The 15,287-nt window shown below is 35.9% G+C and overlaps 1 protein-coding gene across 2 annotated transcripts; it reads right to left on the reverse strand.

Annotated features, from left to right (window-relative positions):
* Positions 1-7,591: 7,591 nt before the first annotated feature.
* On the reverse strand, positions 7,592-12,774 carry LOC112289674 (uncharacterized). Of its 2 annotated transcripts, none has more exons than XM_090254875.1 (5): positions 12,469-12,774; positions 10,596-11,133; positions 9,508-10,342; positions 8,893-9,047; positions 7,592-8,656 (listed from the first exon to the last, which is right to left on the reverse strand). In XM_090254875.1, the coding sequence occupies exons 2-5, from the start codon at positions 10,770-10,772 to the stop codon at positions 8,249-8,251; spliced, it is 1,575 nt and encodes a 524-aa protein (XP_090111001.1). In that variant the 5' UTR covers positions 10,773-11,133; positions 12,469-12,774; the 3' UTR covers positions 7,592-8,248. The 2 variants fall into 2 exon arrangements, with proteins under 2 accessions (XP_090111001.1, XP_024390860.1); XM_024535092.3 differs by having other exon boundaries at positions 12,176-12,494.
* Between the last annotated feature and the right edge of the window lie 2,513 nt (positions 12,775-15,287).

Raw genomic sequence — 15,287 nt, forward strand, 5'->3', positions numbered from 1 at the left:
TTAATCCTATAATGTAATCTAATCCAAATGGACTAGATAGAATAAATCCTATAATTTGAAGAGGTTGGTAGAGATATTTTATTAACAAATCCATTAAAGAGAAGGCCATAAGATTTATTAATAGTCCGTTTTGGCTTCAAGGCAATTCAAATAGATATAGATTTAAATAGGACTATACTTCAAGATCAATATCTATGGAAGTACGATGAGATAATTCTTTTGGAATAAATAAACCATCTTGCAAGAAACATTAAGGACCAAACAAAATAAGATCCAAAAGAACTTTTCAATCACCTAGTTCTTTTATAAGATCATCAAAGAAAAAAAATCAATAGATTTTTTATTATTTAATGCCATTTTTTAGAAAATAGTTGCATAGCTAGGACTTGATTAATGATTTAACAATGAATGTTGTCTATAACAAGTTGTTCAACAAAATGATCATAAAGAGCAATCAATACTTAAACTTCTTGCTTAGCCAATGCTTCCTTTGACTCACTCAAAAATGTGAAGCTAAAATATCATTGGTAAAGAATAAGGATGACAATGGTAGAAGTCACAGATCTTTCTTTCCATTATAATTTGTATCATAAAATTTACAATACTAATGAAAAATATAGAAGGATTAAATAATCCAAACAAAAAAAAAGTAATATATAATTACTTTTAGATATACAAAACAAAAGTAGACTTTATCTGTATACAAAAACATAAACTAAGAAGTACAAACTAAACTCTAATTGAAAAGCTACTATGGCCAAAGATAAGTTTTTTTGGCCAAAAGGTTAATATGGCCTATTACCATGCAATCAATAAAGACAAGATAGACAATAAGAAAGAAGAAGAGAGGATTATGAATGTAGATTTTTTTTTTCTTTACTTCACTTCATAACAATATTTGGCCAATCCCAATCTAACTATATGCAATAGATATACTTCTAAAAGGTAGTGAGATTTGACATAAGAATTTTGAATGTTTATACTTCACACATTGCAAAAAAGCAAAATAAATTACAAAATAAATCTATGAATATACTTACCACAAATTACATGTAGGCTTTGAGAAGAGATTGGAATTTTATAGAAAAGAGCTATAATAAGTCAAATGTGCAAGGATCAATAATCTTCAAAGAGAAAAGAATGACCTTCAATATTCTAAAGTCAACTTTATAAGTAGAAGATAATTTTCTTCCTTCTCATACATTATGATTCAATTGAGACAACAAGATTTAAGATAGATTTTATACTCTAGTCCAATTGAATTGCATATATGCCTTTAAAGCATCTAATATCCCTTTGATAAGTTTAGAGCATATTATTTTAAGAGACAATGTGTATTTGAATCACTTAGTGGATTTATGCCAAATGCATCTATTCTCCAATACAAAAAAGTAATTAGCATATATCATGAGCTCTTAATTCATTACATATTCAATAGTATAAGAGCAAGTATGCAAAACCTAGTAGTTATATCTATCACTATATTTTTTTAGTAAGTTGTAATAAAGTATCCCTTCTACTAAATATTTTACATCAATAAGACAATTGAAAGAAATTGCAAAGAAAATAACCTACACATCCAACTAGCTATAGCAATTATTACATTATAAGACAACCTAGGAGTCACAATCTATGAAGTATAGTTAGCTAACATAGTTGACTTACTACGGTAGCTGAAAGTGAAGATAATTACACATTAAGATTTGAGAGTCAGGCTAAGGTGGCAAAAAATAACTAACATGTGAATAAGATCTTTCTTTATGATCATAGTGAGAGAACATGGACATTACAAATTAGAGAATGAATAGATGGATATGGACAAATACAATGCTATCTAGATGTAATGGCACACATTTGCTAAATATTTTATAACAAGCTTTATAGAGCTTGGCCTAATACACCAACAACAAAAAGAGCCAAATACCAAATAATCACAAACATAAGAAACTAAAAGCTCTCAATTATACTCTAAAATTTAAATTTTTGTTATTTTCTTATTTTATGATAATTAAATATGTTAGATTAGGATTTATATAGGTAGAATTTATTTTTATAGAATTTTTAGGAATATAACCGTTGATGGTATAAATTATAACCTAATTCCTTGAATTAAGTTAATTAGGACTAAAGTGATAAGAGTTAAAAAATTAGAATAGCAACTTAGTTAGTTTAATAATTTAGAGGTTGTTAGTCATTACTATAAGGGTTGACTAAAAGCCTATGAGTGCATCTATAATCATTCACTTGATTTAGGAATTGGAACTATAATTCTCTAAAAGATTTAGAAACGTTAGCAATGATAATTTTGGATTTTCCTCCAAATTTGATAAATTCAAGCGGCATAGTGGTTCTTCTACTTAATGGGAGTCTTTTTAATGCAATGGTGGTACCGGATTTATCTCGTGGAGTGAAGAAAATGAGATCAGCAACCTCTCCTTCAAAATACAAGAGAAGCAATGAAATTCTCATTTTGAAGAATTTCACAAAAATTACCAAGATCCTTGTAAGTAAAAACTTCCATGAAAATTATAATTGAGCATGGATTGAGGCATGTGAGTAGTCGAACTTAGCTTAAAAAAGTGTTTTGAACACAATAGTGAAGTTAGATTTACAAAAAAAATACTTTCTTGACCACTTACAAGAGCCATCAGCCTTAGTGACGAGATTGGCTCTTGGATGAATGAAGGCCGTAGATCTAGATTAGGGATCTTAAAAATTAAGGATGAAGATGTAGCCACCCTTCTACAAGCCTCCACTAAATTTTATAAGAGAGGCTTGGTTTCCCAAGCCCTCTCTCTCTCTTCTTTTGGCTGAAGGGCAGAGTCATGCCAAAATTTGGCCGAAATCCTAATCTTAATTTTATTTAGATTTTAATTTTCATTGTGAACCTTGTGATTGTGTATGTTTGGATTTTTCATTGTGAAGGATGGTCATTAAGTTTTAAAATATGTTTCATTGAGGTAGATATCTCCTCGGCCTTTCAAATACTCCAAGGGTTTCAAGGGCCTTGGATTTTCTTTAATCAATCACTCAGTTTCTTTTGTTTCAATGTGAGATTCTGAATAGTTGTAGCTTCTATTGTTAAATTTCCGACAAGATAAGACTTACTTAATTTGGAGTAAGAAGGAATTTTTGGTGAATTTTTGAGTTTTAGAGAGTCGACTGCCTTTGCAGTTTGAATCAATCAAGTTTGGAAAGGCATTTCTCAATGCCTGATGATTTTCTTTATTTGAAATTTTGGGGGCATCAAGTTTCATAAGCTAAGCTCTGAAAGACACAAGTTTTGTTGAATTTGAAGATAATCTGAATTTTTAGTGAATTTCTAAGTGAAGAGGGTTGGTCACCGCGGCAGTTTGGATCACTCAACTTCAAAGGAGGAATTTTCACGACTGGATCATAAGATTGCAACGAAGATTATTGGATCAAAAGTATCTTCAAGTTGGCCTTGCAATAAGCTAAGAAAAATTCAAATTAAAGCCGATTAAAAATTTTGGCAAATTTTGGAGTAGAAGGGGGTCGATGCCTTCAATTCTTACGTGTTGTCAAGGTACCTTCACTTTCACCTCTCTTACTTTGTTTTTACTATCATCTTCACAATGACTTATAATCTCCACATTTCACTTTTTGGCTAATAAATTTTAAGTTTAACTTTTAACCTTTAATGTTTTCACTTTAACTTTTAACTTTAACTTTTAAATTAAAATTTAATTTTAACTTTTAACTTAACCTTTTAATCTTAATTTTTAACTTTAAATTTTTTAACTTAACTTTTAATTTTAATTTTAATTAAAACTTAAGTTTTTATTCTTATGGTCAATTAATAGTAATAACTTAATTAATTATTTTTACTATGTTTGCATAGTAAATTTTATTTAACATGTTAATTTAATGTTGATATCCATTTCTTAGAAGGCCTAAAACTAATTGAATTTTTAATATAAATATTTAAATTTATCTAAAAATTACACAATTGGGAGCTCTCCAATTCCACCTCTTTGACTTGTTGTGTGGCATAGATTTCATCAAGTGGTGAAATTTGGCCTCACAGAGACTAGGAAGGCCAACTTAAGAAAGCCTTGATTTTAGGAGAATTCACAATTTTCATACAAGAGATATGTAGAAGTAAATCTCCTAGCCCAAATGGAGTTATTCTAGAATTCTATGAATCATTTTAGAATATTTTGGAGCCGGATTATTTAGCCATGATACAAGAAATTATACAAAATAGAAGACTTCTACTAGGGGTGATTCAAGGATTAATAGCACTACTATAAAAGAAAAGAATAAGACATAGCCTTTTAAATTAGAGACCTATTATACTTCTTAATGTTAGCTATAAAATTTATGCAAAAGCAATAAAAATTAGACTTCAACAAGTATCTATAAATATCATTAATATGGATCAATTTGCCTTCATTTTTAATCAATTTATTTTAAATAATATTTTAATAACACATGATACTATGGCATGAGTAGAAAAATCAAAGCAACTACTATTTTTTAAAAAACTCGATTTTTCAAAAGTATATGATATAGTAAAATAGATTTTTTTTTATTTTTCTATATAATAGAAGCAATGGATTTATTCAAGAAATTCAACCATATGGTCAATTTATTATTCAATGATACAAAGGTTTGTGTGAAGATTAATGGATTATTTTTAGAGCCATTTAAAATCAAAAGAATAGTGAAGCAAGGCTATCTACTTGATTCCTACTTATTTCTTATTATAGGAGTAGTACTCAATTCAATAGTAATGAAAGAAGCAAGCTTGGAATTAATAAAATAAATACAAGTATTAATCGCTCATAGACAAAAAATCATAGTGCAATATATAGATGATACATCTTTGATCCTGCAAGGAATTGAAGAAAATATACGTTATATTATCTATATGCTAAAAATATTTTACATGGATTTAGAACTTATCTTGAATTAGACTAAATCAAGTGGTCATTAAAAAAATTGATCTTACTTCTATTAGATGTTTCAAAAATTAAGGTATCTCTAAGTAATTATCTTGCAAGGAAAATATTGCAATGTGCTTATTCCAAGGTGGTATGGTTACAATGTCGCCAACCATTCCACAAACGTGGTATTAAACTTATCAACCCAACAAATGTGATTGTGGCAATAATAGACAAATGGATTATCAAAGCAATAGAATCTTTTGAATCCAATTTATACTTGATATTGAGATACTACCTAAATCATTTTCAACTCTATTCAAAAGAAAGGTAGCAACCAAGCATCAAATTCTTTAGTATAACAAAGCATTAAAGTTGAAAAGAATCCAAGATTTGAAAAAAGATTGGATTAGCATAGAAAGATTTCTACCTAGAAGTGATATACCTACCTCCAATATGCTATGAAGAATGGATTAATAGAAGTATTTGGCACAACCTAAAAATAAATAGCATTGGCCTTAGGTTTTCAAAAATATAAGTAACCTAATTACACAAACATGGCTTCCAAAAATATAAGGATGTATGGAAGAATGATAACTTCTTAAGTTTTTTAATGACAAAAGACTGATTTGATTTAGCACAACAAGAGGAGGGAGCATTGACATCACTAGTCAATAAACTAGCTCAACAAAGAGTGTATCTCATTGTTAGTACATTCTAGGATCTATGAGAAGAGAAATGGGTGGATGTATTCTAAAATAAAGAAGCTAGATCCTACATAGAGGTCTAGCAAAACTCAAATAATTATCTTATTGGCTTACTAGCTACCAAATTTTGGGTTCTCTCATAAACTTGTATATATAAATTTGAGGGAATAACTTATATTTTATGCAAATTCACACAAATCCAAAAGCAAGCAATATATCATGAGTCTAAAGACAAGATCACTAAAGGTATATACTTCAAGGATAGCTTTAAATGAATCAAGATAATTTTGATTACTAAAAGACAAAAGAAAAATCTACTATCTCTATTATGCTAGAGTTGATTGCTTGATGTGGGATCTTGGATTCTACTAGTGGACATAGCATACCTCATTCATACAATATAGAATACAATTAGGCCATGAATTGTTAAAAAAGTAACATGTAATATTGAATGTTATTATACAAAATTAAAAGTGGCATCCTCTCATCCCAATTCAAGCTCAAATGGGTTAATGTATGGGATGTAAAGAGGACTAGGAAGGAAGTGGAGTTCATATGGTTGGTTTGGTATAGCACAATTGGAGTGAACGCTTAGAAAGAAAGGATAAGAAATGAGATTGATTGTTGTTGTTTAGTATGCCTAATGAATATATGTGAAATAATGTTCCATCAATTTTAGGAGTACCCATCAACAATAAAAGCTTAGAAGTGGAAGATACATGTCTTTCAATTCCTCATCTTCGATTAGTATTTAAAGACAAACCGAGTGAGTAATGTTAATTAAATCGATGTTGTCATTAATGAAGGCAAATACAATATAAGAATGAATATGATGCATAGTACTAATCAAAGCTCAAAGTTAACACAATTTATGCCATTATAGAAATTATGTATATTAACATATTGAATATCAAGACTATTTAAGAAAGTTAATTACATTTGGCTATAAATGCAAGGAATAGTAATGTCGGTACTATGGATCAAGAAAACAATGTCGTATTCAACTGGATTCTTTGGTCATCCAAGCAAGTATTCTATAGGATGTGGCTGCAATTGGTAGACTATGGTAGGAATGCATGATTCAAGTCTTAGAAAAACATGAAATGTAGACCTTATCAAATAGTCGAATACATTCAATAGTTTCAATGGACATGGTGTATGAACTAGGTTTTAGTAGTATAGAAAGCAAACAAACTAGAATGGAAGTTATCTTATCCAATTAGTTAATATATACATAGTTCTAACTTATAAACTAACACCCTAACTGGACTTGGTTGGGATTATGTAACCTTACTTACTTGCAATAGAGAATCAACTCTATTTGTGTCAAACAAACAAAAAAAAAAAAAATCACTTTCATTTCACTTCATGAGTATATGAGTGTATGAATGTTTCAGCAGTATTCTTTCCTCTGCTCATCAGCGTAGAACACGCTTTTTTTCGTAGAGGAAGCTAAGTAAACAGTTGTACATGTGGAATAGCTAAGACAACCCCTACTTGCACGACATTACATCTTCATTGAAACGGGTTATGCAAGTGATTAGCACATGAGATCCAATACTGTACAGGCAGCAATTCATCAATCAGCCAATGAAGGGGTCTTGATTATGGTTGACGGAGTTTCTCATCAACTGTTTCTGATATTAAGGCATACGTGACAATGTCAGTCTGAACAACAAAACCCACTAAAGATCATCTGCGCCATTCAATTAGCTGCTTGGAATTTCCTCGTTCACTGTGTACATGCCGTTACAGAAACAATATTTACATTTGTTTAGCATACCTATGAGTATCCAGTTTGTAGTCTGACATCAAAATGTCATTTTTCACATAGTACTTTTAAGCAGACGTATTGAAAGTAGAAAATCCTATGCAGCACATTAACAGCGATTATGCAAATCAAGGTCTCACCAAGCAGTATATCGGAAGCAACAGACACCACAATGGCCATAGGTCATGGATCTTGAACAAAAAGGCTTACACTTAAACTTCGAGATGTCCATTACTCAGAGTGTTCGACATGTGACCTTTAAAAACCCAGTCAGAGGGTTGTCTAACAAAAGTCTATTAACCGCATAAGTACATCTTGTCACTCTGCAGGTGGTTTCCAGTTGTTGCAATATACTACATATTTCACATATCACTTTGAGCTCACAAGCCTAAGCAGAACAAGGACTACAACGAAACCCTCGCAATGCTTCTTTGTGGAGCTGGGTTCTTGTTACAACCAACAATTTCGGCATATTGTTCACTCATGGACTTCATGGTCAAGAATGATGTGCTGTACCCGCACTCACCTTCCAGATCTTCGGTCAAGTTGACTGCTTAGATTTTGAGAACATCCCTCGTACATATCTTTCTGGAGGTTCAGGGGCTATTTCTCAACCACGCGACTAGCGAGCTTCGGCCATCACGGAGTTTATAGTGGAAATCACTATTCTTCTCTTCCAGCGACATCCTCTTCACTGGAAAATCGCACCCATGCAGACCCAAGGCGAAGTGGCTAGAATAAGCATTACCAAGTTAAGAGACTACTTGAAGAGACCAAAGAAGGGCAGACATGGCTATGAACTACGTTGCTCTGTTTAATATAATTCCACGACAAAACTACCAAGTCATGACAGCCTTCCAGATTTAATGGATGAAGCTGACGGCTCTCCGCGAGTACCATGAGTCACCTTGATCCATGCTTGGTCTGCTTTGGCCCTTGGTGTACTGCGGTCCACCAAGCGCTGGAACTCTATCTACAGCCACTTTCCGGACATTTTCATACTCATCGTTGTTCAAAGCGTGTGCAATTTTTGGTATCAAGTATTCCTTTTCTGCATCTGAGCTTGTTGACTTCATGATACCCAGGTATTGGTGAACCTCATGAGGTCTTAACCCTTCCAATATGTAGGGTAACAATCTGGAGTGGGAGGATTCCATAATAGCAAGAGCCTGCCCTACCATGGGTTGTTGCTTCTTAGTCCCGAAACCAGCCGCCTGGAGAAGTGGGAGCTGCTCTTTCTCTTCTTCCTTAAAATGCTCTTTGACGTGAACCTGCATGGAATAAGTTGTGTTGGTGCATGATGCAAAGTTACAGTACTAATTTTGTCAAAAGAGTGCATTTCACATGTCCTATCCTTGATTCACATTCATTGAGCTCTACTTATTTACCTTAAGTTCTGAAGGGGCACATAACGAGGAGGGTGCAGAAAGCATTTAAGATCAAACATTGAACGAGAGAACTATCCTCTATAATGGTAAATCGAGTCAATCGCTTGAGTAGTGCTAACCTCAAAAGCTTCCACACGGCCAACAAGTGCAGACAATGCTTCGCGGTGATCGGAGTTCCCCAGTCTCAAACTCATGACACCTTTAATATCTTCCCGAATCCCATTCATCACTGGTAAGTCCCGGGAATGGTCTCGAAGTGCGGACTCCGTCAACGCTGTCACGCGACAAGCAAGAGCACATACAGTTAGTCTCAGTTCAGAAGGTGCCAAATAAACTCCATGACTTGAACAAGATACAACTACCTTCAGTAACGGCTTAGACACTCAGCACCCCAAGACCTTCGAGTGCTGCTGTGGGGTCCCAGCCAAAACCTCATCATACAACTATCCTAATTAGACAGATCGAGGAATCGTAAGTTAGAAATTCAACCAAACATGACCCTGTCGCATTCTCGAGGGAGGCTGGCTAGTAGCCTTCGGCATCTGGGCGATGAGAGGCTAGCCCGTCATCTACGTTGGCTCACCGGACCCTAAACCGTTTGTTGACTCCCTAACCCTTAAAATAGTGAGTTGGCGCTTGTGCTACCCTTCTACACAATGTGCTATGCATGTAGCATTCCTTCACTGCAATTGATAGGAACTTGCAAAAGCATAAAAAAGTTATAGACTACAAACCTTGGTCAGCCATTTCTAGCGCTGGAAAAATTATCCTTTCCTCCATCTGAGCATGTTCTTGCAGGATCTCAAGCAGACGACCATACGCTATTGGGAGCTCTTTCAACCGTGTTCCAAACACGGTTCTTTGCATCGTATCCACGAAAGGTTTCCTGTTTATGCCGTCAAATTCCTTCACTAACTTGACAAAGGCTTCTAGATGCCAGGTTATGGACTTGTGCTGTAAAAGAGCAAAGCTAACCAGCGGCAGAGGGGGTCTCTCTATTGAAGATTTTACCAAAATATCTTTGGACAGATCCACACCCACTTGCACGGGCTTGTAGCATTTGAACTTGCACATAGAAAACTTGTACGAAAGTAATCTCGAGTAAGAAGAATCGATAGTAAAGCCCCGGACGTAAGTGACAAGATCCACGAGTGAAAGAAAGGGTATGAGATAGACATCCACAAGTGTGAACTTCGACCCCAGAAAATGTTTGCCCTGTGGCTTAATCCCGCTGTCCAAACGGGCCAACGATTCGTTCAATCTTGCCTCCAGAGAATCTTGTGCATATGGATCCCCATTGTGTAAAATATCCAGAACATTAACAGTAAAAGTATCTCGGATGTACGAAACCCACCGTGCCACTTCTTTCTCCAGTCCATTGGGAAGCAGTGGTGGATTCTCGAAGGTTTCTTCAATGTAAGCCAACATTGCGTCTACAGATCCAGTAAATTTTTGGTCCCCGTGCTGGAAAACTGGATACTTTCCATCTGGACTAGTAGCAGACAAGTTTTCTGCTCTGTAACTGCGAAGGTCATCTGGCATTACCAAGGACGCATTCACTGGTATGTTCTGCAATACAATGCACAATGTCCCCCTTATCACTGTGTTCTCATGACAGATTCTCAAGTGTGCCGGATGATGGCTTTGATGCCAAACGAACAAGTTCTAAAAATCCAAACCATACTAGTTGGTATAAATTCTGTTGATTTGGATCTTACTATAATGACAATTTTAAGGCATCAGAATCGGATTAACTAGAAGCACACACAAGGTCGAGTCTTCTCAAAGACAAAGAGACAGCCACAAGGGGCATATCACTTACCTTGTGAAGAAGAGCAATGCGAACACGCTGAGTGTAGGGGCAAGTGACATCTCCAACCAGTTTCACCCTGCCTTCGTCATCATCTATGTATCCAGGCGACGACGCCCAAGACGGCACAATGGCGGCAGATTTTGAATCCACCTTCTCACGAACATGTTTTTGTAGACAAGCTCCCATTGATTCTCACTTTCACAAAAAACTTCTTAAAAGACTGAAATGCAAGAGCACTGAACTGACCCTTCGTTAATTAATGATTCCTAATTTGACGGATACCGTGTAGAAGCTCAAGTCATTGGGCAGTAATTGACAACCAGCCGTTGCGCAAAGCCATAATGACCATAACATTTTTTTCAACCCTCAAGAGAGATGCTAAAATAAGTAAACGCCGCTTTCATTAGCATAGTGCTTGCATATGCAGTAGCGAACTAGCCTCGAAGGTGGCTTCATTAGTTTTATGTTGCAACTACTGTAGAACGTCTGCTCATTGTTGAAAGCTTGTCGAAAAGTATGCGGCTTCTAAAGAAGCGAGCGGAATAACCTGCAAAGAAAGAAAAATGAAATAGAAGAAGTAAAAAAACTTAGATGTAGCATTTAAAATGGTTAATACATGTGACTCCATAAGCAATATAAATTGTAGTAAAGTGTGGCAAAATTATAGAGGAGGAAAAAAATTAAGAGGTTGTCTGAGGAAATACGAAAAGTTGAAAACCACACAGGTCAAGAAGTTAAGTTCATTCGACAAAGTATGGAGAAACGGATGGATCAAAAGTAACAGCACTGCTCTGCACTCAAATGAGACACATTCTCAAGTGCTAAATTTGCGAGACTTGTCCCACCCACTGCAGTATATTCACTCACTTCCTACACTGCTGACTGACACAAGGACACAGCATGCTGACGACTATGAACATACAAGCTACACTCTAATGCGCTTTCGAAGCTCTAAAACTAATTGTAGAATTCGAGAGGGGAAAAAGAAAAAGAACAAAAACATAAGACCATTTTTTCGCGCTAACTAGAAGAAAAATGATTTACGGGAGAATAGTTGCAAGCTCCAGACAGACTACTACAATGGAGTCTTTGATCTCAGTTAAATAGAAATGTTTGGATCTCACATTTAGCAATCAAGGCACTTGTCTCAGAAAGTATACGAACTCGTCGAACAATCACGTAACATTACGAATCAGAAAGACCTGATGTTTCAGAATTTCCAAGCTGTTCGTAAAGTACACGCAAAATTCAACTAGCGCTTGAGCATTGAAAGATCATTCGATTTAGTATTATAGTCCAACCCCTACAAGAACCACTGCTACTTTCTCAAAACAACAGAGAAGATAATAACACACTAGGACCCGTAATAGCAACCTTACCACTGCCGAAGACCCGGCCGACAACTGAGACACTTCTATCTCACAAGAAGCAAAAGTAACGTCCCGACTTTCTCCACTGCAAAAGTTCAAGTCGAAGAAATCCAATTGCATACTAAGCTGATAGCCCATCGAAAACACAACCAGCTCACCCACTACTGCCTATGCACCATTTTCCCACAGCCTAAATACATCTCAAGAGAGGGAAAATACCTTCGATGCTCCTCGCGCAAAACTCTCACCCTCAGAGATAGCACACTCGGATTGCCAAACAAACAAGCACCCACTACTGATCCCCTCCTTCAACACTTCCCCTCCGTTTCAAACAAAACAAGCTCTCCTTGTAACATGTGTAAGTTAAGCTCCCGCAAGGGAAGCACAGTGAAGATCCCGGTGGAATAAATTGTACGAGGACACACAGCACGCCTCTGACATGCCCAGAAAATCCACACTATCGCCCAATTCGTGGCTCACTGGCTCATCATCGTCATCATCATCATCAATACCTTGTTGCCTTGTTCGCTCGAGCGAGGGGCACTACTGCAGCAGCAGCGGCAGCAGCTCAGCTTTTTGAGCCTCGACCCTTCCCTTCCCTTTCCTTCCCTTTCCTTTCCTTCCTTCCTTCCACAGCTTCCACTTGCGTGCTGGCCCTTCAGTAATCAATCCTGGCTGGCTGGCTTTGTTTGGTCCTAGTGATCGAATCCTTGAGGGATAATGAATAATCCCGAGCTCCCCTTTGATCCCCACGCTGGATGCTTTGCTTTGCCCCCTTTGCTTCGCTGCCTGCCTGCCTGCCCAGGTGGTGCGCTGTGACTGAGATTTTGCTGTGCTCAACTTTACTTTCTAGACACTAGATGGGGGGGCGCGATACGTCAATGGCTCACTCTGCTCGCGATACGTCAATGGCTCACGTTTAGCGATGTGGTGCTATTTTTGGCGGACAATCCAAGACAGGCAGAACCGACAATAAAACGAGGAGTTGATAATTTGCGTAGATAATTCAGCTTCTCATGTTACGACGCGGCACTCTTCAATCAAAACTATGGACATGGATCATTGACGGAACGTAATTCGCAAGCTGGTGGTGATGGTGTGAATTAGTGGGTTGTATGGAGATATTACTTCAACTGAGTTGTGGCAATAATTTTGGAAAAGGATTTCCCAACAGAAAAAAATTCATTGCTCAACAGTAGTAGCGTTGATCCCCATTTTATGTGTACTAAATGGTGCTACTCGTGACTACGAGAACTTCAGTTGTATTGTGTTTTGGAGACACATGTGAATATATTTCTGTTTTTCGAGGAATATAAATTATTGTAAGTGGTTGTTATACACACGCAGTATTAATTGTTCATACATCTCAAGTTATAAAACATACCATTACTTAGACAACACAATGCTAAAAGAGAATTCAATACGAGATCATTCCATACACTACAATAACAAACATTGTTTTTTTTTTTAATATAATTTCAAAAATCATATCATCCACATGATAACATAAATCAAAACATCACAACCTCATCTAGTACGTTTGAACCAAAGTTTTAATGGAGGGTTTTTATTTTACCCTAATGTGCAGTTTAAAGAACAGAGGAAAACAAATAATCAACAAAGATCATCAACAACAGAAGAAGAATGAAAGCAAAGTTTGCAAAAATACAAACACGCAGACTTGTTGTTGCTGTTGTTCTTGTTCTTCTTGTTACTACTACACTAGTGGGATTTGCTGGACACATCAACTCATAAGAGGGCAAAAATGAATTATCCATTGAACCCAATGTAATGGTTCTTACCATGCAAATGTTGGCATAGAAAAAGTTTACATACAAAAAATCGACTTAGGGTAACAAGGAAGAATAATGTAATATATAATAACAATATTATAATGCCTTCCTTACACTGCTATTGTGACTAAGTCACCCCCATAAAGACCTTGAGGTGGTTCTTAGCATAAGGAATCCACTGCTCCAACCAGCTTTAAGCCCTTTCACACCCTCTCATAAGCCGCACACGCTTAAGTCCAGCACCCACTGGGGAATCCTATATCTATTCATTCATCCACCTCACTCACTGACTGACGTATTATCATTCATCCAAATCATCCAGCCGTATCTGCAGGGCTCCGTGACCCCTGTCCTGCTGACGTGGAACCTACACGTGTCTGACAAAGATGTGGCACTGTCAGTGGATGAAAAGCGAATGCTTGGGTTGTAGTGGTGGATGATGTCCCACTCCACCGCCGATCATTCATCCACATGGCGGTAACATTTATTCATTCATTCTTGTGCTTTTCAAATACGTGACAAAAGTATTTTTTTAATTATTTTTTCTATTTGGGGAGAGCCCCCCCTCCTTTGGGATGGTATCCAAATAGAAAAGCCAAAAGTCCTGATTGGATGTATGATTTTGCTGTAAAGAATTCCGCACCTTGTGTCCTTTAATGTTCCAAGCCTTTGCTTTATATTTACATATTTATTTTTCCGCATCCAAGATGTGAGTGCATGTTTCTAACAATGTTGGGAGGTTACTAATAAAGCCTTTGGTACCAACCAAAACAAAGATTAAGAATCAGAAATACACGAATTTTTCTTGATGTTATGAGGTCTACAATTCCAATGTGAACGTACATAGTGGGAAAATATTGAAGGTTGGATTCTCCATTTTCTTATGATAGAGTTCAAACTAATATCATTAATGATTTTTATTAATAGCACAGAATATGAATATCCTACTGTAGCATATGGTCTATTAATAGACAAACAACTTCGTTAATAAAGACTACCCACCTAACCACACCGGGCAGTCAGTCCCACCACTCAACTTTGTGTAGTCTTCATGCGTGTTGGATGGATGAGTACAGTCATCCTACTGATGTATAATTTTACTTTCACCAGCTTATAACTCCGACTATGTTGGATGAAGAAGACATTGGTTAATGTAAAACTCAGTGAACTTCGGCAAGGAAATGAAAAAAAAATATATATATATATATATATATATATATATATACTGTCATTGTGTTTTTTTCTTTTTTTCACGAAATATAGAGGGGTGTACTCCATTCCTTATAATTTATTTTATTTTATTTTTAAATTTTAACATTTTTTTTGTTTGCCCCAGTTTAGTCCAAGCCATGAGGTGTACTTGGATGTGAAATACTTTCATTGTGTCAAGTGGCAACTGGGGAAAGCTTCAATTATTTCCATGAGATTCAATTATGGGTATTAATGGGGCACTTGTAAATTACACAAAAACTAAAAGCAAAAAAGTTAGGGAATATTACCACAGCCTTTTTCCCAATTAACGCTTGGTTTCTATTTTA

The sequence above is a fragment of the Physcomitrium patens genome, chromosome 12, assembly GCF_059467195.1.
Source record: "Physcomitrium patens ecotype Gransden chromosome 12, ASM5946719v1, whole genome shotgun sequence".
Classification (NCBI taxonomy): Eukaryota; Viridiplantae; Streptophyta; class Bryopsida; order Funariales; family Funariaceae; genus Physcomitrium; species Physcomitrium patens.